A 20909-nucleotide genomic window follows, 5' to 3' on the forward strand; every position below is an offset into this window, starting at 1 on the left:
CTTGATGTAAAGCAGAAAAACCTACCATTTTGTCAGCATCCGTGACTGCGGCCTTGTATAGATCAGAATTATTAATGAAATATTAGGACAACACCTAGAATGTTCTCAACTAGCACTTTTGAGCCAATTTAGTTGTTTTTGAGCAGTGTTTTATTGTAATTCTGTGTATGATAATTCTCTTTAGTATCAAACTTTTTAACTTTATTTTATGTTTCTTGGGTTTTTAATTATTCAAAACAGAATATTGACCCATTTTGTTAATGCAATATGAAACAATATATAAACTTGCCTGTCTGTCTGTCTGTCTGTCTGTCTATCGAGGACGGGACGTCTGAGGGATTTGTGAACCCTCACTACTCAAACCCTCAAGGACAGTTAATGGATGGACAGACAGACAGATGAAAAATATGGAGGGGGCGAGTAAGCTGTGTTGTTTCTCGTAGGTGCTGTTCAAACTAGTGCTCGGCAGCGCCAAGTTTGGGGAGGCGGCGCTGTTCCTGACCATTGTCGGCGGAGCCAACTTCATTTTTATCAGCTTTGTGCCAGTAATTCTGTACTTCACCCACATCGAGTACTTTGGATCTCCTGACAGCATCCCTTGGGCCTACCTCTGTGGAGTAGCAGGTCTTCTGCTAGGTATGAGTTATGATTCTCACTAACAACTTTAGTGGTGTTAAGTTTAAGTCTCTATCGTATTGGCAAAATTGTACTTATTGACAACAGAATTGTGTATTAAATTCATATATTGTTTTATTTTTCTATAGCATTCAACATCCTGGTCAACTTTGGAATCGCTGTAACTTATCCAGCGTTGATTTCACTTGGAATTGTGCTAAGTGTTCCTGTCAACGCAAGTAAGTGATGCCTGGTGTTGAGCTCTCAAGGGTTTAACTTGGATCCATGTTCACATTTGGGGCTAAAGATTTCAAATGAGAACAAACTAGAATTAGTACTTTATATTCAGCTTTGAAGAACATTAGGTACCAGCAGGTAGGCATCTGGATACATTTTTAATAACACACATCAACAATCAAATCTAACATCAAACATGCAACCCACAATCATGATGGGACGCAGTCTTCTTGCTTTGATCAAAACCATGACTTATTATGGTACAATTTTAACATATGTTGTATACGACTAAGATTTTTAATGAAATATATTTTTTGCAAACTAAATATTAGTATATGCATTATATACGTTCAGCCTAATCCTTAACTTTGTACTGAATCAAGTAGCAGGGCCATTACTGTGTGGAAATAGCAGAGTGCACCTTTAACTCACCCCCACCCTCCCTTGTCTACACTTACGGCAGTGGTGGACGTGTACACCTGCGAGATCCACTTCAACACGGTGCGGCTCATCGCCGTTTGCATCATCTGCCTGGGCTTCCTGATGCTGCTGCTGCCGGAGGACTGGGACCAGTGCCTGATCCAGCTGGGCGGCCGGCTTCGCAATCGCGAGCTGCCCGGGGAGCCTTCTGACCCGTCCGCCAGCCTCGGCTGGAGCCGGAGGGCCCAGACCTCCGTGTCCACGTTCACCCGCTGACGCGGACCGGTGCGGAATTTGCTGCGTCGAAAGGAGAAGCGGCACTCGGAAATGTCAGCCTGGCTAGCTGCGGATGCAAGCCAGCGGGGACCGCTTAGCGCGTCCGCGTTTTCCCCAATGCCGTTTATTTTGTAATGGGTCTGATTCAGTGTTAGCCTGCCGGCATTTGCGGGGCGTTCTTTTTTACTTTAGCGGGACGTTAGCATGTTTTCTGATCTGTGTCCTTATCTGTTCAAGAGAGCGCTACTGGCATGGCTCGATGATTTCCAATAAGACCAAAGTAGTGGACCGTCATCTCATCATGCTTTTACATGACTCAACCCCCTCTGTCATAGATTTAGTAGATCATATCATATATAATGTTTGTTCTTCACTATTAGACTACACCCCCATCCCCTTGTTTCGTTAGGTCTTTAATTTCAGGTAGTCGAAGTAATTTATATGTGCACCAGAACTACTGTACGTAGCTGAACAGATGTGAAAGAACAGGCCCTAATAATTAGGATCGGATATGGTGCTTTATTTCTTCTCGCAATTCTCTCTCAACCTGATCCTGCACGCATGCTGTCATCTAGACACAGTCCATCTCTTAATGTCTGAGGTAGAATGACTGCTATACATACTGGAAACGCTAGGCCAAATGGCCATCAAACGCTTCAGTTTAGGGAGACTGATATGAGCAGTGACGGCCACAGAGCAGGGCCCCATTTCCCAAACTCATCGTAATGTTAAGATCATCGTAAACCGGTGAGAGAGCGTTCAGTATAACACACGCTCTACCATTTAAAGATGATGTTTGTTTTGCGGTGCTTTTGGGAAATCCCAGCCCAGGATATCCATGTGAGGAGAACGATGTTTTGTACATACGGACCTCACCTGACACAGATTGAGGAGAGACGAGAAACGCCTTGGGCCACCCGCTTCAACGTTCCCACACCTGCAAACAGAACATCTCTGGAGTTCTGACTGTTGCCTTAACAAACTTTCTTTCCGCTCCCCTACTAACAGAGAGCACCTCGGGGTCTGCCTGGCTTTTCAGAGTAATGGCTGTGACGAGGCCGGCACCGCTAACGCCTAACCTCCGTCTCACGTCGTGTCGTGAGTTGTGCTGAGTCATGCTAGCCGTTTGCCTGCGCATTCCCCACTACATTACTGATTATGGGCACGCATCCGTGTTTTCAAGTTTTGCTTTGTGTTTTCTTGTCCTTCCCTGTATCAGCGAACAAACATTTCCTGTCCTCTGAGCTCATTTTGACAGGACCCAAGAAGCTAAATGTTTTACATCAAGTCGGTCTACTGAACTCAAAATATGTGTTCAAAGTGGTGTAACTACCCAGATTCAACTGGCAGTGCCACGGAACAGGTGATAAGAACTAGTGCCATCTCTAGTACACGATGCTTTTTGCACTCATGGATCTCAATACTCCCCAAATATGGCTTTTCAGTGCATAATAACGGAACTGTGATGTAAGGTTGTTGTTTTTTAAAAGTATTTCCTCTGAAAAGGACGGTATTTTGACATGGAAACGCATGCAGAATTTACTGCTAGCGCTCAGCTAGAATTTAAGGCTAGCAGTTAGCTTCACTGCCTCTTTAGTTTGCGATTGTAATCATCAGCACTGTTTCCCATTGTCATTGTTCCAATGACAATAAATATGAAATTGTATTCCTCTGGAATTACTGCTAGAATTTATTGTAAACCTTTGTAAGGAATGACGATTTTTACACTGAAAATGCAACATAATTATCACATGCGAGGAAAATGAAAACATGAATAAATGACAATTTGAGTTATCAGATCTGCTGTATCTTTTGTGACACGTAAATACACGGACATGTTTTTATTCATTTTGAGTTTTGTCATTTGTTTTTATTTATTTAAATAAACTATTAACAGACGCTGATCTATAGTGACTAAGTGATCTACAGTGATTTACGGTATGTAAACAGCCATTCATCTTTTTACCACAGAGATTGGTACTGGGGTGTACCAATAAAATAGCCTGTATACAGGATAAAATAAAACAAAACTCACTTTTGGTAGCTTACGGGAAGTGGTGAATATAAAATATAAATATGAACGTATGTGATTATGAGGATTTCAGTGTAGGAGCCGTTAGCAGAGATCTCACTTTTGAAGGTTTTGTTTTATTCCATAAGAGGAGAGAGTAAATAATTAGTGTACTGCATTTTGGGCGTCACATTGTTGATTTAAAGAGCATTTTAAATTTTACAGACAAACATTCTCAGTGAACACAGAGAAGTAATGAATACATTGAACTTCTAATTAAATTCTCCAGGTTTAACAAGGGGTTAGTTGTGTTGAGGAAGTCGGCATTGGAGTCTCTTTGTTTTCCATTTAGTCGCTCAGTTAAATGAAATTTTAGTCGAAAATAATTTTTTTCTATCTTCACATTTGGTTGAGGTGATGTGGGTTGCTCTGTTCTGTTCCTGGTTATCTTCCAGGGTTCGATGTGACACACGTTGCTCAGCTATATGCACCAGACTGTTGTGCATGAAAGAACTTCCTATAGTAAATTGGGCGAACACCACAAAGCATGAAAGTAAACAGAGAATGAAAATGAAGCCATGGGCAATTCTCTGGACGTGTCAAATGCAGGGAGGAAACCAAGCTTAGAAAAACCTTAATATCTTCGCTTTAAGAAGATGATCAGTTAAAGTAGGTTCATATACTAGTTACAAACCATGTAAACTGTATACATCATTTCTAGTCTGCATCCTATATTTGCATTATTTCACTCTTAGAAACACTAATTTTAGTACTAGTTCAATATTACAAGTGTACCAGTAAAAAAAATGGTGGTTCAGGGATAAGCTTTAGATTAATATACTGATAGATTTTAAAGCCCTCTTGCTCATTTTTTCTGTTTTTCCACCCTCAAATCCACTCACAGGACCCCCAGATTTCTATTAACATTGTAACGGCATGAATTTTCAGGCTCTGTCAAATAAACCTGGTAATCATCTTTGGATAATGACCCACAGACCGCTGGTGTCAAACAACATTTGCTTTTAGTGGAATAAAAATACATTAAATATGAAAACATTTTTTATTTCTAAAGTATACAACCTGTATAATAAAGGTTATGAATAACTAAATGTAGTGCAAATTTTGAAAAAATAAGGCGTTGACTACCATAATCTGCTGGCATGTCAGGTTTTCCAAAAATAGAAAATAACATCAATGGCCTTACAATAAAGTATATTTTTTTGCAAAAGAGTGCACAAACGTAATTCAAATCCATAATTCCAAATGTAGCACGTTCAAGGCATCATGACGTTTCACTTCCAGCTTGCTAGTAGGCAAACCCTGCAATGCAGGCTCAACAAATTTCATGCTCCACTCGTACTGTAATCTGCCCGTAAAAAAACGTCGCCTGTGTCTCCTCAGCAGCAGCCGAGCTGGGAAGCCTGTCTCGCTCTTGTGGCTTGGAGGGAACTCGCAGACAGCCGGAGTTATCAAGGGAACTTTCGCCACAGCTGTGCCAAAGGGAACAGGTGGAGGATGAGGTAGAAAGAGATGACGACGATGGAGATGTACCACACCCCGGCCGAGCCTCGTTCGCTCTCTCCTTGTGGCTTTGGTGAAACGGCGCACTCACGGTGAAGACTGAGGAGTAGGCCGACCCCGCCATACCGGGCCCAGAGTCTCGGGGGCCCGACGGGCCACTGGCAGTCGCCACGGTGTTGGGAGTTAAGCACCCTCTGCTCTCCCCATCCATCCTCTCCTGCCCTCCCCTGCTGACCACCCCGCCCAGCCAGGCCCGGACCTTCTCCCTCAGGCTCTGCAGCGCCCCCTGGAAGCGCTTGCTGAGCAGTGCGTACAGCAGCGGGTTAATGTCCGAGTTGAACAGAACAAGCCAATAGGAGAAAGTGACGGCAGCGGGCGGCACCTGGCTGGCCGGGCGCGACAAGGCCATCTCGGTGGCCTGCACCAGTGCCACGCCCATGTAGGGCGTCCAGCACAGGAAGAAAGCAGCGATGACCATGAAGAGGCGTGCGACGCCGTGATGCTGGGCAGGGCCGGCGTGATGGGCGTGGCCTCCGCTCTGGAGGTGAGCCAGGAAGGCGTGCAGACGCCGGCCTGCGGGCCTGGAGCTGCCTTCCCCTACAGGTGTGCTTCCTGCCAGACCCACCGGAGGACAAGGAGCATCGAAGCGGGCCTCGGACACGAATCGCCCGCTCACGTAGTACACCAGCCGGGAGGGATCGTGCATTTCCGTGCCGGCAGCCGAGCCCCGGCGGGCTGATCTGGGAGCAGAGGGCGGCAGGCGGTCCCTGCCGCGCTGGAGGTGCTCCTCCAGGCTGTGGATCCTCCGCGCATGGTGGCGCGCAACGCGCACGATCTTCACGTAGCAGAAGAGGATGACCATGGCAGGAACGAGGAAGGACAGCGCCACCATGAAGACCGTGTAGCTGGGGCTGCTGGCCCAGTTGACGGCGCAGCTGTACATGGGGTTCACGAAGCTGATGTTACTCCAACCCAGGAGCGGCGGGGAACTTGTCAGCATAGCCTGCAGCCAGATCCACAGCACGGCCGCCCCCGTCCGCCAAACGGTGCAGCGCGCGTTATATCGCAGGCAGTCCACGATGGAGAAGTAGCGATCCAGTGCGATGGCTGCTAGCGTGAGCACGGAAGCAGTGCAGTAGACTGAGGAGGTGTAACCCACGTAAAGACACAAATCCTGCAGCAGGAATAAAGATCTTAACCCATACATCCGTAGAGTCAGTGCTTCATCTTATATTTCCAACTTAAATATTCGGACCAGAATTGATCATGTGGATAACAAATTGAAGATAAGCCTGACCTATATTGCATGATGCAGTGTTATTTTCCTTTAATATAAGCACTGTTAGCCATTATGATTTTATAACATCAAACATATCTGTGCGACAGAGAGGCGATGCTGGCCATACTGTGCAGTTGACCCATCCGTTATTGACGATCGAAACGGCCACAAACGGCATGACGCCAATGCCGACCAGGAAGTCGCTAACCGCGAGATTAATGATGAGCACCGATGTCACGCAGTGGAACGTCTTTGTTGCCATCACAATCACGATGACGAGGACGTTTCCTGCCGTTTGTGACAGTCGACACAGACAAAAGATCAGTGACTTTGAAAGCCATCACTACAGAGATGACACAAACGCACTTTACAACGTGACCACCCCCCCCCCCCCCCCCCCCCTTACAGGTGGGAAACGAATTAAGTTTAATGGAAACATGAAATAGCGAGGGACAGGAGTGTGTCTATAAAAGATGCTACAGTTCGCGCTAAGGTTATAATAGCTTGAGAAAGAACAGTTCGTGTTCATCATGTTCATCCACATTACAGTACTGTGCGTAATACAAATAAGTTGAGGACTGGCCAGCATTCCTCACGAAAATTTGTTATTAGTTAGTGGCCACTGTACACCCTTAAAGTTGGAACAAACGTTTGTATCACCTTGGCACAATTATTTAAATATTTGGGCATTTGTTTTCAAAAACAACTTTTAGAGTAGGACTAATTAAAAAATGATACGTGGAGCAAATCTTGAATCAGCCCGGGTTTCTTAAGTATTTAGTTTGAGAGTCATGTTGTTAACGCTGAGATGCGTCTGTGATGGTCTATATTTGCATAAGTGTTGGATTTAGCAGTAAAAACTATACACGAGGCTAATCGTTATATGGATAACAATAGCTGTTATAATCATAGCTGCTATAATCATTCGCGTAATCTTTTCCAAAATACGTTTTCCAGAAATGTATTTAGTACAGATGTACTAAACTCATTAACGCACCTGTCACTGCACCAACACACATCAAAACCATGAGCACCTCCAGAAGTTTCTCCATATTTGCATTTCACCAAGAAAAGTGTCTGTATCAAACCACCGGTGGCCTGGCAGGTCCGTTTGAATAGTCAACGCGGTCACATCCGATTTCCAAAGCTGGTGAAAAATGGTCCCGAAATTGCGCGCGTTAACGACAGAGGCAAGGGAGCCATTTATGTATTTGCCAAGTTATAGGTTATACCTAAGAAAAACGAGAGATTCGGTTAACGCGTAAATAATCGTCTTCAAACCAGAAAACGATATGTCGGGAGAAACCTTTCCTTCATCCTACCACCCCACCATGTCAAAAACATAACCGTGCGTAAAGCGGGGCGTGGTGTGCAGTGACCGCGTACAGGCTGAATCAAATCGCTGACATATCGGAAAATCAAACAATAACGAATTTGAATTATTAAATGTCAAAAATGACACATCAAGACAGGTAATGACTCAAGCTCTGCTATTAACTACATCCACGTTTAGGGTCGCAGTTTGCGAAAACTCTTTCGACTTAGTCCATCAGCATACATAAGTTTAGAACTCACCAGCAATACAATAGTTATATAAAAGTTTATTTGTCACAATAAGCCTGATAAAATAACAGTTCACTTCAGTCTTGACCTCCAAATTGTAAAGGAAAAACGTCATTTTGTATATTATAGTTTATAAGTTTCACTTCATGCGAATTTTACGGGGGATGGCAGATAGTCTCTGCGCAAAGCCATTTTGGAGGAGAAAGTTAACAGTTTTAGCAGAAACAGTTTAAGACGGTACAGAATGCACCCAGTCTCTCGCTAGAGCATGCCTGCTGCATTAGTTCCACATTCGGTGCTGGCACCGCTCACGTCTGAAAGCCCAAACACAGTCAGGCGCCGCGGCCAGAAGGCGCGTGTTGCTTGGTGTACTCCCACACCAGCAAGGCGGCGCTCACGTGCACGTTGAGCGAGCGCGTGACTCCCCGCTGCGGGATTTCCACGCACGCGTCCAGCAGCTGCAGCAGGCGGGCCGGGATACCTTCTCGCTCGTTCCTGTTGGAATGGATTGGGGGGGGTTTAAATGGGCTCGTCGACCTAGATTAAGTCAATGCATTCAAAAGGGAAGCCAAAGTGAATGCGATGCACACACAAAAAAGGTTGCAGGCCCAGGCAAGCTGGGGTTAACATTCATTAAACGTCTACAGCTGCAAACGGTTCAGGAAAGCCAAGCCGGTTTTAAGATAATAATGAACAGCACAGCTGTTAAATTAAGTAGATAACAAGCCGTAATAAAACATTGTTTTGGACTGATGCTGAGCTAAAATCTACAGATGTCTTTTTCCCACTGCAGCAAATTATGCATCAAAAATAAACACAGCAATGAGCGAACACACACAGTCAGAATAGTGCACCATAAAACACCAGATTAGAGATTAAGTGTCAAATGATATCATCCATGGTCCTAAATGATCAGAGAACCAGATACCCTTGAGGACAAAGAATGTAGTATTAACGTATTAGTTGACATTTAAAAGAAACAGTCAGCATTTTAAAACTGGGTTTTTCTCTGAAATAAGTGATTCTAAAATAAGATTCAACACAAAAAACTCTCCCACAGACTTTCATGAACAGAGTAAGACACCAAAATTGCTTTTAGAAACAAAGCAACCAAGAGTCAGTTCCGATATCCAGTTAAGTCCATTTTAACACGAAGATGAAACGGATCCAATTTCTGATGTGAAAATCCACCATGGCGACCTTCACAGTTTCATGGCCCTAGGGCTGATTTATATATGTATATTAGCCCTATGGCAATGAGACTCTGAAGGTAGTGGTTGTGGATTTTCACATCAGAAATTAAAGCTCGTGTTGGGGTTGACCTGGTTCTATGCTGACCTGGCTGGGCTGACTGCAATCTAAGCTCCTAAGGACCCTCTAAATGGTTAAATGAAACATATTTCTGTAAAATATGTACTCAGGTTGGCAAACATCACACACTAGGTGAACATAAGGCATTTATTATGGTATCTTTACCTCCTATTGCATTTCTTCTGTTCATTTTCTGTAAAGCTCTAGTAAGGGTTGTGCGAGTCTTGCAGTTCTTCACATAGAAGTGTTGCATCACCACCGCTTTGCACCAGATGTGGTCTCGTTTATGGGATCACAAGGAACCAAGAAAAATGCCACAGGCCCTTTTTTTCCCCCAACAGGAAAGGTCGTAAAGTATAATGGTGGGGTGGGTGGGTGGGTGCGTGTGTGTGTGTGTGTGTCATGGTTTTGCTGAGGAGGACGTGAGCATGCTGGGACAGGCCTGCACCATCTCTGGCAGCGTGCAGAGGTGAAGACATCACCCAGGGAGAGCAATGTCAATTAGCCTGCAAACATTCAACAGCCCTGTCAGCTCCCGCAGAGACGCACACAAGCCTGCCACAAAGCCCCAAGCTCTCTCTGTGTGTGTGTGTGTGTGTGTGTCTACCTACCTTCACATCACTCGCTCTCTAAACAATTATTACGCAGCCTTAAAAACAAGATCACCAACTTGTCGCAAACACTTTGCTCAGATGGTGACTTGCTGGAGAATGTGTTAGTGCCCTTACCCCAACAACAGGAGGGTCCTCTCTGGGAACCTGTAGTCTTGGAGACTCTCGCTGTTGGCTGTCTGCTCCACTCCGACTATGCAGTACCCATCCTTCTTCTTCAACTGCAGGAAATCTACCAGCTCCATGGGCTTCACCTGAAATGGGCAGAGACCCCCCCGTACACTAAGCAACGCTGTATAAGCGCGGAGACGGTCACCTTCGACAGAGTAGGGAGAGCGGAAGCTCGGAATATTTACGGGCAATAAGGGGGTTTTGGTTTTGGGCAAGTTAGCCTCCCATTCGGACTGTGAAAACTAGCTTTAGTCTCAAAGCCGACCCTGGGAGTAGTAGGTGTGCTTTGAGAGAGTTAAATGATCTTTTATGAAATGCATTACAACTAGTATTAAGACAAATAAAATTTCAGGTTTGAACTGGACAAACGGCAGTCTGTAGAGCAGAACGGAGCTTCAGGATGATGGATCGAGAGCACAAAGCTGTCAAAAACACCTGCACCCACACACCCACCCACCCACACACCCCTACCTCCAGCAGAGGCAGCCATAGCTCAGAGGACACACTCAGGGCTTGGAACTGTTTGTCACTGATGTGACGCAGGCTGTCCAGCACCAAAGCACTGGCTCCAAAGATCTCACACGTCCTACAGAGACCTGTGACACACACACACATCACTGATTTCACATGTTCACAAAACAAGATAGAGAAAACCTATATGCATGATGTATGCCAATATGCTTCACTTGCTTGTCATTCATGGATGTATGGATGGATGCATGGCTGTATCCCTGGGGAAACTGCAGAATGTCAGTGACCCTGAACGGAGCGCCTCTCAAATTCATCAAGCGAATATTCGCATCTGATTGGCCGCACTCCTGAGATAATGCACGCGCACACAGGTAGGCCTGCCCCTGGGTAAATAATGGCCAACGGTCGCCGAGTCCAGCGTCTGTAGAATCAGTGTCTATAAAAAGCTCTGACAATGTGCAAGGACAATACGCTCCCCTGAATCTACCTTATCATTAACAGTCAATATTTATTCACAGAATGGTTTTCCGTTAGCTGAAAACATGAAAATGAACTCTATGCACAAATACAAGGAAGGGAACTTGGGGTGGCAAAACAAAACAAAACATGGGGGCGGGGCCTGTGGCCCTCACGGTCTCCGTGCCAACTGAACCAGACATTTAGATAAGGGTTTGCGTCTCTGCATTTGCCATGTTGTCATGTTTGGGAGAGCATAGCAACCAAGCTTAGCAACGGCGCGCCACGTTTTCTTAACCGCGATGGCAAAAGTGGGCTTGCACCTAAGCGCGAGCGTCAACGCAGTGTTCCGACGACGAGAACTTGCGCTCCTCCTAAAGCGCCTCAACGGGGAACAGGAGTTTGTGCCTTTGCGTGCGCGCACGTGGCCGTACATGTGCGCGCAAGAAGGGACGGCCGATACCTCCCAAGTTCGTGGGCTTGTCGATAAGCGAGGCGACCACCAGGAGGGCGCCGGTGAGCTTGCCCAGACGCGCCGCTCTCTGCTGGGCCACGAGCTCCGGCTCCTGTTCCTGCACGCTCAGCCTCCAGGGGGCGATCTTCTTCTGCACGTCTGCCCAGCGTTCTTCCTGGTCCAACTCGCCTACAGTGCGCACATATGCAGAATACACGCACAAAACCCCATGATGCCATGCCAAAGCAATTCGTGTTATTCCTTGGCAGGGCTCTCTGCCGCCCCCTGGTGGTGCTACCTTGGTCCTGCTGGACCCAGTCTCCGGGCTGCAGTTCGCTCAGTAACCTGCCCGCGTTGTGCAGAGGGAGGGAGGAATCGCTGCGAAAGTCTACCAGCTTCTCGAACTTCCACGCGGGAACCCACTCGTCATCCGCCACCGCCGACAGACGAGGGAACGTGTGGAATATCGTCTGGAGAAGGGGGTGGGATTCAATCCCAAGATTTTGGGTCAGCCAGTCTGCTCAGAGGTGCACGCGTGTGTGTGTGTGTGTGTGTGTGGGCCTCACCTCTACACTGTAATCATTAAGGGGATGAAAGGCACTGAAGAAAAAGTGCTCTTGAATTCTGGACCAGTTCTTCATAGCGTTGCTGAAGGGTCAATAGTCAGTGGATGGACGCACACACACACACAGCACATGTTAACAAGAACTTCTGTGAACCTTAATATAACGGCTCCATTTTCGCAGCAGGTGTGGTCCGAAATACTCACCCCGTGCTCTGCATGACCTCTGCCTGGTGCAGGCAGGCCCGCACAGCCGTGGCGAGCCCACCCAGGGAGGCCCCCAGGGTGGCCTCGTCATGAGCTGCGGCCTGCTGGGCCTCCAGGGCCCAGAGGCGCTTCAGTGCCAGGAGAGCGTAGAGGCGCACGCTGAAGATATGGCTGAAACACCGCAGAAAGACCACCTCCACCGCCTTCTGCCACTGCTCCACCTGCAGGGTGGAGAGAGAGAGAGAGAGAGAGAGAGAGACACATGGATGCAGCCGTTTTTCAGGGACTCCCACCTCCGCTCAGTCCCGCAACAGCCGCTCTTGCGCACCGTTGTCAGTAATCGAGTAACACGAGAACCGAACGACCGTTGGTAGTTACGCAGCCTTCTCTTCCCAAAAAGGCCTCGGTTCATAAGACCCTTCACGTGCAGGAGGCCAGCGGCTCATAGTGCCATACTGTAAACTCTGTCTCCTGATTCGGTAATCCCAAGGACATTTACAACTCCAAAAAACAAACAAACAAACAAAAAAACAAACAAACAAAAAAAACCACATTCGGTGCACCTCACGGACGAAGATTCCTGATGTGGACCGGCATCAGTGGCAGTTCCTTCATCAAACCGGCCTCTCCCAGATTAGCGTCAAGAAGGATCCTACCTTATTCTCCAGCCGGGGGAGGAGGACGCCCAGGTGCACCATCACGGACAGGAGCGTGCAGACGCTCGTCTTAGTCTTCTCCCGGTCCTGCGGGGGGGGTGGACAGGCGAGAGAGGTTTGGTCTCCGTGCGTCTCGTTCCCTTCCCGGCGCCGAGGGGGAGGCGGAGGGGGTTTGGAGGGGGGGGGCCACTCACCGCGCTGAAGCCGTCCCAGAGGCGGTGGATGAGAGTGGGCCAGAGATGGAGGATGAGTATGAGGGTCCACTCGATCAGGTACTTTACAGAGGCTTGGTTGGCGTGGGAGGCCGCCTGGAGTGTGGCTGGAAGCACGCGGCCCGCCACGAAGCCCTGGCATTAAGGACAGCGAGGAAGAACATTCACAGTGTGGTGTGTGTGTGTGTGTGTGTGTGTGTGTGTGTGTGTGTGTGGTGTGCGCGCTCACCAGCCTCAGTTTGGGCAGCAGTACCAGCAGTGTCTGCCACACGCGGTTCTTTACTCTGTGCTGTATGGAGTTGCTATAGTAGCGCACTTTTGACTTTGAAATCTCCTCGTCCTGACCAAGCGCGATTAAAAAGTACAGCAGAGAGAAAGAGAGAGAGAGCGAGAGAGAGAGAGAGAGAGAGAGAGAGAATACATTTGAGATCATGCATTGAGTATCTAAATCAAAACATACCCATCACACATGCACATGTCTTCATTTTGCCTAGCCCTACCCCACCCACACCCCCACCCACACCCCCACCCGCCACCTTGCCCAGCAGCCGCTCTGCCAGCTGCTCCATCAGGCTGTGCTGCAGGGTGTCGCTCACGTCCAGTCTGCACAGCAGGGCCAGCGCGCACAGGCGCGGGTACTGGTCGTCTCTGGTAGCGCTGCAGGCGAGAGGCGGGCACACACGTCAACATGGGTGGGACCACCCCCACCGATCGGAAAAGCAAAGCAGGTTCGGGCGCCCACGGGGCACGGGTAACGACCTCTGACCTGCCGATCACCGCGTTGGCTGCGCACTCCTCCCCGAGCTGCTCCACGTACGTCTGAACCTCCCGCACGGTTCTACGAGGAGAAGATCCTGTCGATTAGCCCAACGCCGTCCGGCACAGCGGACGGCTGGAAGCCCCAGAGTCCTTCATCAACACAAACGCCGAAAGAGCCTTTAAGTCGGGCGAGCTCAACGACCGAGTTACCCACGGCCGGCTCTGAGCCCGAGCCCGAAGGCCGTTACCGTTGATCTCTCCGGAAGACCGGCCCGTAGACGCACGCCTCCGTCAGCAAGTCCAGGTGGTTGAGGGCGCCCCCGAGAGCGGGGTCGGCAAGGGGGTCCGGTCCCGAGGGCAGCCAGGTGTGGCCGCAGTGCCGGATCAGCTCGTTCAGCACGCCTGACTTCAGTTGTGCCATCTGCAGCAGCTCGCCCGTGACCTGCGGAGAGGAGAGAGCCGCCTCAGGGCCGCGCCTGGCGGAAGCGCCCGCGCCCGCCGCGCCCACCGCCTGCTTGGCTCACCTGCCGTACGCGGGGCACCAGCTCGGGGCTCTGGGCCTCCGTCAGTTCCAGGATGGGACGCTGGAATGTCAGGCACACAAAGGCCCGCAGCGCCGGCCAGAAGTCGTGCGAGTTGGTGCTCGACGCCTGCACCAGCCGCCAGGAAGCGGCCACCGCCTCCGCGCACAGGGCCTCCTCGTGTGGCACCACCTAGTGGCCGAGCCCGAAAAACAATGAAAAGAGTTTTTAAAAAAATGAAAGCTAGTAAAGGACTGCCATCGTGGAAGTCAGCACGAACCCACAAAGCTATGAAATTCTCAGGAAATTCTTCAAGCGGGAAAATGCTAGAGAGAGAGAGAAAGAAAAAGAAACCCATCCCACATACTACCAAACACATTCACATTGTGGGTTATTAATCTGCCCCTCGACCCCTACAGAAAGTGGGTAGAAGGCCAAGCGACCCAAGGTGCCCACTCCGCCCCGCGGTCCTGACCTGCGGCAAAACCACCCGTATGAAGTCCAGCGCGGGCAGCGCCAGGCAGCCCGGCAACAGGGTCAGGGCATCAGTGGCTGCAGCGAGGGAGGCGACATTCCAGAGTGGTCCGGCCCTCTCCACGGGCACCATGCCGCACCTGTGGAGGAAGCTCAGGCACACCCACTGGTCCCGGACGAAGCGGGCCGCCAACCTGCCCCAGTCCCTAAGCAACAGGGGGCTGTCATCTGGACCGCTGTGGAGGCAACCGCAAAAAGGTCAGGGAGCTGCTAACTAAAACACCCGGGGGCGGGGCAGAGCTGATAACGCACAACACCGGACCCTTAGCCGAACGAACCCGACTGCCGAGATTGTGGATGATGAAGGCTTCTGTAAGGTCTGCGTAAGGCACGGGGGTGAGGATGAGGAGGAAGGAGACGAGTGGAAGTAGGTCCAGAGCGAACAGAGGGACCTCGTGGCCTCGGACTGTGGCTCAAACAAACTTTGCTCGCCCAGTTCGCACAGCAGGGCCAACGTCGTCATGGCGACAGCCTTCTGCACCTGCCCTGCAAAGGATGAATTCTGGAAAACAAAAGTGCATAAGGTCACGCACGCACACGCGCACACGTGAACACACGACATCCGAATCACATCAGTGAACATGACGCTGGCAACATCCGGAAGCAGGCAGTCACGTAAACTTGTTGGGGAATCCCACAATGCTCGGCTCAAAAGTCAAAACCGTCCACTGCAGAAGACAGGTGAACGTTGCTACCTGCTCGGAAGGTGCATTCAGAATCCTCAGGCAGTTCCCGGTGAGTCTGGACACATAGTTGTTCTGCAGGTTTGACAGGTAACCCGGAAGACTGCAGTAGGTCTTCACCAGCTCCCCTAAGACAGAGTGGTACAGGGCAGCCCTGTCCAAATCGCGCAGCTACAAAAGAGAAAACGATCACAGTTCAAACACACACCTGTGTGGCTGCTTTTATGTGTGTGTGTGTGTGTGTGTGTGTGTGTGTGTGTGTGTGTATACACACAGTGCCCACCTCCTTAAGATCCCCATTCAGTCTTCTTAGTATGAACTCTTGTACTGGCTCCACCACGCTCAACAGCAGTCTTCTCACGGCAACAGCTACCTTGTCTTCTAGAAACCACAAAAAAAAAAAAAAAAAACCCAAAGGAACAGAAAATAAAAAATAAATAAACAAAAAATCTGAATAAAACTCCCCTCCAAAAAAAACCCGACCTCCGTTCGTCCAGCCCCTGGGAGCCGGCGCACGCACCGCTCTCCCCGCGCCTCTCGGCGCTCGGCCCCAGCAGCTGCAGGAGCCGCAGCGCCACCTGCAGGCTCCTGTCGGCCTTGCGCGGCGGCAGGTAGGCGCTGGTGGCGAGCCGGCGCAGGACGTCCAGCAGGGGGCGCAGCAGCTGTTCCAGGCCGTCGCCGTCCGCGTCGGCCGAGAGGAGCAGGGCGCAGGCTGCCACCTCGGCCTCGCCCGCCGGCGGGATGACCTCCGCCTCATCTGCTGGGGGCGACAAGCTGCGTTTCAGAAATGTGATATTATAAATATATATTTATATAAATATATACAACGTAGTTTATGTAAAAGGACGCTTAAATCGTACGTAACAGTAACTGATCTCTTAAAGTAAGATTGTCATTCCTTATTTTGTAGAAAAAATGGGAGCAATTTATTACTTCAATCCATCAGTAACAGTATTTTTTATAATCATCATAATAGTACATTATAACATTAGGTATAATAACATTGTATGACATATTTTAAGGTGATTAGTACAATGGTCATAAGCTGAATGTATACTGATCCTCAAAATAAGACTTAATTAGGTATACAGAACATAAGCGTGAACCCAAGTACTGCTGTCCCCAGGTCTCACCTGAGCTTGCTGGTACCGTGAGGAAGGCCCTCAAACACTCCGAGCTGTACACGGAGACCCTCTGGGGCGTGGTGCCAGCACAAACCCCAATTGGCCGAAACCGGGCCTCGTTAGCATGTAACCAATCACGGAGCTGGAAGAAGGTCACAGGCATGACATGGGTCATGCTAAGCGCTAAGCTACGTGGGCCATGTGGACCATTTTGCGCAGCCCCGCCCCCTTTAAGCATTATCTCCTTCCGTTACCTCGCTCCAAAGTGTCGTGTCTCGACGAAGGGACTCATCGGCTCGGAAGTGTGCCAGAAAAGCGAAGACTTCCTCCAGAGACACCTCTGACTGCGAACAATAAACATGCAGCTACATTCAGAGAGCAGTGATATCGATTAAGTATTAAAAGATTAATAATATTGATTAAGTCTTGCATAGGCTTACAATGCAAAGAAAATCAACTGTACTGCAATTGCACAATTAAACTGGGCCATGTTTTAGCACAGGCTTCATTAACGCATTGACTTATTTAATAGGATGAATTCGTATAAAGCGGGTTTAAAATAAGCGGTCATACCACATCAGTCAAGCAGATGGCAGTGTGGAGCAGAAAGCACTGGGTAGCTCCTCTCAGCAGCACCTGGTGTGTGATTATGGTGCATCTCAGAACCTCTCTAAAGTCAAACAAATGCAGAAGCCACGGCCATTACATAACCCAATGCAACACGACTCTCCACGGCTGTGTGCACTGATGTCACTTAGTGGATAACGCCACAGCAATCAGGCCGCTGAGAGCAGATAAAAGTTTTTAACTCGATAGCCAACGGCAAGTCTGTCGCAACGGTTGAGGTAACATGGCAACTGAATGCCTGTGTATGGACAGCTGGTCTTTGAGTCTGGTACCTGGGATGTTTTTGGTGTGATGTTATTTAACCTTAAGGGCCATCACGTACCTAACGGAGTCACAATTTCACATAACTCTCAGACTGTCCCCGTCGGGCATGGATGTTCCTTCGGAACAAAAGCAGCAGGCGAACCACGGATGTAAAGATACCTCAGCACGTGCAGGCCGTCTGCGTTGAGAAGCGGACGGGGGGACAGGTGGGACAGGGCCCGGGATAGGAAGAACAGGGGAACGGCACACCAGTGCGGAGAGGCCAGGCGCCTTAGGAGCTGCAGCAAGACGGACCCTGAAATGAGAACGCCGGACGCCCACCGACGCCTCCCTGAGTCGGGGAAGACCATCAACCTGCACCTCGACACTTTCTGACCTCCGTTTACTGGAGAACCCCACAACATAAATTAGGGGATATCAGGGTTGCAGTCACAGACCCCCCTAAAGTGGGCCACTGGGAAACTAGGCTGCAGCGAGGCATGGCCGGCCGTACCTTGGTTCTCCTTGGGCAAACTGCTGAAGAAGGTCACCATGAAGTTCTGCAGTTTCAGGCCCAGCTCTGGACAGTCCCCAATGGCTTGCCCTGGTGACCTGTGCAGACACCAGAGGTCATTCTGGAACTGAGATCACAGCACCATTTAAAGAGGGAGGCACATTTATTTTTCACGCCTCACATTCGCCTAAAGTGACCGTTTCCTTAGTGGTTTAATAATGATTAAATGCATTATAGGGCCTAGCAAAAGCCAGTCAGTTTTGACATCATAAACAGTAGACACACCTGTGATACAGCGAGATCTCCGCAAGAACATCCATGAAGGGACCTACAACAAACTGACAGCCAAAGCACATAAACGTCAGTACAGGATTGCAAGCCACACTATAGACGTCTCACAATCAAATTTGTTGATTCAGTCAAGGCACCGAGTGCAAGAAGCGTGTTAATAAAGGGCAACTGGTTCAGGAACATGAACCATTATTTATAGCCAATACTGTACATTTCAAGCCTCTGCAAACACCATGTATTGATAATTGAATCTTCTTGCCGTAATCGTGGGATATTTGTATGTGAGCCCTCTAAGGGAATATATTATGATTTTAAATGAGTTATTTAAAACAGCACAGCTCAAGCTGGGCAATATTAAGGTACGTGATTATATTAATTTCATGTAATGAAACTGTACAAACATAAATGCATACGCAATACCCATATACACACAACAGACTAACTGAAGGCCCTGGTGTTCCACGGGAATGCTCCAAGCATTTGCACCTACTCCAAAACCATGTGTGTGACGGCAGTACATTTGACCACGCCCACTTTGGAAAGTCATCAACAGCGCAGTACGGTCACCTTGGATACGGACAAGGCAAAGGCGGGACACCGAAGGAGCCGCAGCCCCAGCAGGTGGTTCACCCCGTCTTTCATCACCGCTTTATTCTCACTGTGGAACATGCGCTGATAGACACACAGCAACCAGGACGAATGGACCAGCGCGCCCCCTGCTGGACAGCGAGAGAGGCACAGGCGTTAGTGATGTAAAATGGAAGGGCTGGACAGGTTGACTTAAAGTGCAGAAGATTAAAGATCTAGGCCAGATGGAATGTCTTTATTTGGTCATATATACATATACACATGCGTACAGTACAATTACACGTTTCATTTGGCATATGCCAACTTCTTTGTGAGCTGGGGTCAGAACACAGGGTCAGAGCGCAGGGTCAGCCATTGTACGGAGCCCCTGGAGCTGAGAGGGTTAAGTCCCTTGCTCAAGTGCCCAACAGTGGCAGCATGGCAGAACTGGAATTTGAACTCCCCAAATCTTTCGACTGATCGAGGGGAACGCCACGCACCTTCACCATCAGTTGCTGCGGCCTCGGTGAGGGCGTCAAGCCGGCGGAGCACGGGCCGGACCACGTGGAGCTGGTAGTTGAAATGATTCGAGATCACACATTATTCTACTAGAGGCGAACACGACCAAGGCAGTCACAGTCGTGCATAAAAGAGGAGTCACACACACACACAAAAAAAGGAATAAAATCACGAATTTCAACAAAACTGAGTGTTTTCTATGGTATACCTGGTTTTCTTCAAGAGTCTCCAATACCAGAGCATAATTCCCCCAAAACTCTTGGAACACTAGCCTTTGGTCTGGTGTCCATCTGAACAAAACATCATCTGCAGGGAATCAAGGTATGTTTCCAGTTCACATGGAATATAAAAACAAGCTTTTAGAGCAGAAAAACAACTCGACTGAACGTACAGAAAACCTCTGATGTACCTGGCTGACACATACAAACGCTTGTATTCACCGATTCTGACAACGAGACGCATTTTTTCAACAGGTAGAGAGCCCGTTTGCGTGCCACGCTGTCTCGGTGCGTCAATCCGGCCTGGACGACTCTAAAGAAAGGCTGAGATGTTCGTGGGTCGGGCAGTATTTGATGATGATCTCTTAAACGTTGCTGATCTGGAGGGAAGAGGAAGTCCGAGATCGCGGTCAGGCACAGCAACACGCGTGCCGTCACCGCCTCTGTACAGTCGCGATCGTGCCAGCTCAGTAGATCTTCCCATGCGCGACGGAGAACGTCCCCGCGTGTCTCCTCGGTGGACGATTTAAGACACGCAAACCAGACACGCACGATTATTTTCGAGACCCGAGCGTCCGAGAGCTCCTTGACGCTTGCGAGCGTGCAACACAGCGCCTTTACGGTGAGGGCTGCGTTTCGCGCAGGAGCCGAGAGCAGGACAACCACGACTTCAGTGGCAGTATCGATATCGAGCTGGTCCGTGTCGGTACTTCGGTCGCGGCTACCTGAGCCGGTTAACGCGGGCAAAACTAGGCTCGCCATTTTCTCCAGCGGGTCCGTTTGGCTCGCGCTCAGGCACGCTCCGAGAAGTCCGCACGCGGCGCTGAGCATCTGCTCGTTCTTGCCGTTTTGCGCGTCGTCTCCCTTCGCGTTGGAGATCATTTTTAAAAGGGGCACGCACTGACCCCAGAGAACAGACTGCACTTTGCAAAGGAAACGTTCCTTTGTCTCCGAGTCTTTAAAATCCTCGACGTTGGAGTCAGATTTTTTAACAAGCTCCCCGATCAATGTGGAAAGGGATTCAACCTTTTCTATCTCGGGCCACGAGGAACCAGGCCAACACAGCGCGTCTAAGACGTTTTCGATGTCACGGCATTGCGACAGCAAAACGCTTAACAAAAGCGAAGTCATGGTCGAGTCGTTGCTGAACTTCTGCAAGAGTCAATTAGCACAGTTAGCCATTCACGCTGCTCCTCCGCTCACCGGCAGCTGACATCCGGACACACCACGTGGATAACTCGCGCATGGGCGCGAGAGGCGGTGACGTCACAAAGCC

The 20909-nt window shown here is 49.2% G+C and overlaps 3 protein-coding genes across 10 annotated transcripts in view; 1 reads left to right on the top strand and 2 right to left on the bottom strand.

The window, feature by feature from the left end:
• The window catches only part of slc35f3b (solute carrier family 35 member F3b), a 55078-nt gene extending 51686 nt beyond the window's left edge, over positions 1-3392 (top strand). For both annotated transcript variants that reach the window (XM_027016532.3, XM_027016533.3), the window contains 3 exons: positions 444-636; positions 765-854; positions 1316-3392. In XM_027016532.3, coding sequence (XP_026872333.1) covers positions 444-636; positions 765-854; positions 1316-1548 — 516 coding nt within the window. In that variant the 3' untranslated portion in view covers positions 1549-3392. The remainder of the gene's footprint in view (positions 1-443; positions 637-764; positions 855-1315) is intronic.
• A 1298-nt stretch (positions 3393-4690) lies between these two features.
• Positions 4691-7578, bottom strand: LOC145657878 (5-hydroxytryptamine receptor 1D; the record flags this gene model as incomplete). The annotated part of the gene is given in 4 exon segments (XM_081714324.1): positions 4691-6254; positions 6487-6647; positions 7357-7401; positions 7404-7578. Coding segments are annotated over 4 exon segments (1743 nt in total), but the record flags the coding sequence as incomplete, so codon positions are not given.
• A 364-nt stretch (positions 7579-7942) lies between these two features.
• tarbp1 (TAR (HIV-1) RNA binding protein 1) lies at positions 7943-20894 on the bottom strand. Of its 7 annotated transcripts, none has more exons than XM_081714565.1 (29): positions 19825-20894; positions 19624-19721; positions 19397-19466; positions 18897-19045; positions 18324-18376; positions 18039-18136; positions 17705-17840; positions 17228-17324; positions 16909-16998; positions 16664-16796; positions 16051-16287; positions 15814-15911; positions 15543-15701; positions 15126-15349; positions 14789-15023; positions 14317-14505; positions 14041-14234; positions 13800-13871; positions 13570-13690; positions 13263-13373; positions 13016-13168; positions 12822-12908; positions 12166-12386; positions 11963-12044; positions 11695-11866; positions 11406-11585; positions 10487-10611; positions 9962-10098; positions 7943-8417 (listed from the first exon to the last, which is right to left on the bottom strand). In XM_081714565.1, the coding sequence occupies exons 1-29, from the start codon at positions 20762-20764 to the stop codon at positions 8255-8257; spliced, it is 4824 nt and encodes a 1607-aa protein (XP_081570691.1). In that variant the 5' UTR covers positions 20765-20894; the 3' UTR covers positions 7943-8254. The 7 variants fall into 7 exon arrangements, with proteins under 7 accessions (XP_081570691.1, XP_035386152.1, XP_035386151.1 ...); XM_035530259.2 differs by having other exon boundaries at positions 16051-16290; XM_035530258.2 differs by having other exon boundaries at positions 16051-16290; positions 18897-19048.
• Positions 20895-20909: the final 15 nt, after the last annotated feature.

Source organism: Electrophorus electricus, chromosome 5, assembly GCF_041902795.1.
Source record: "Electrophorus electricus isolate QZ-2024a chromosome 5, ASM4190279v1, whole genome shotgun sequence".
Classification (NCBI taxonomy): Eukaryota; Metazoa; Chordata; class Actinopteri; order Gymnotiformes; family Gymnotidae; genus Electrophorus; species Electrophorus electricus.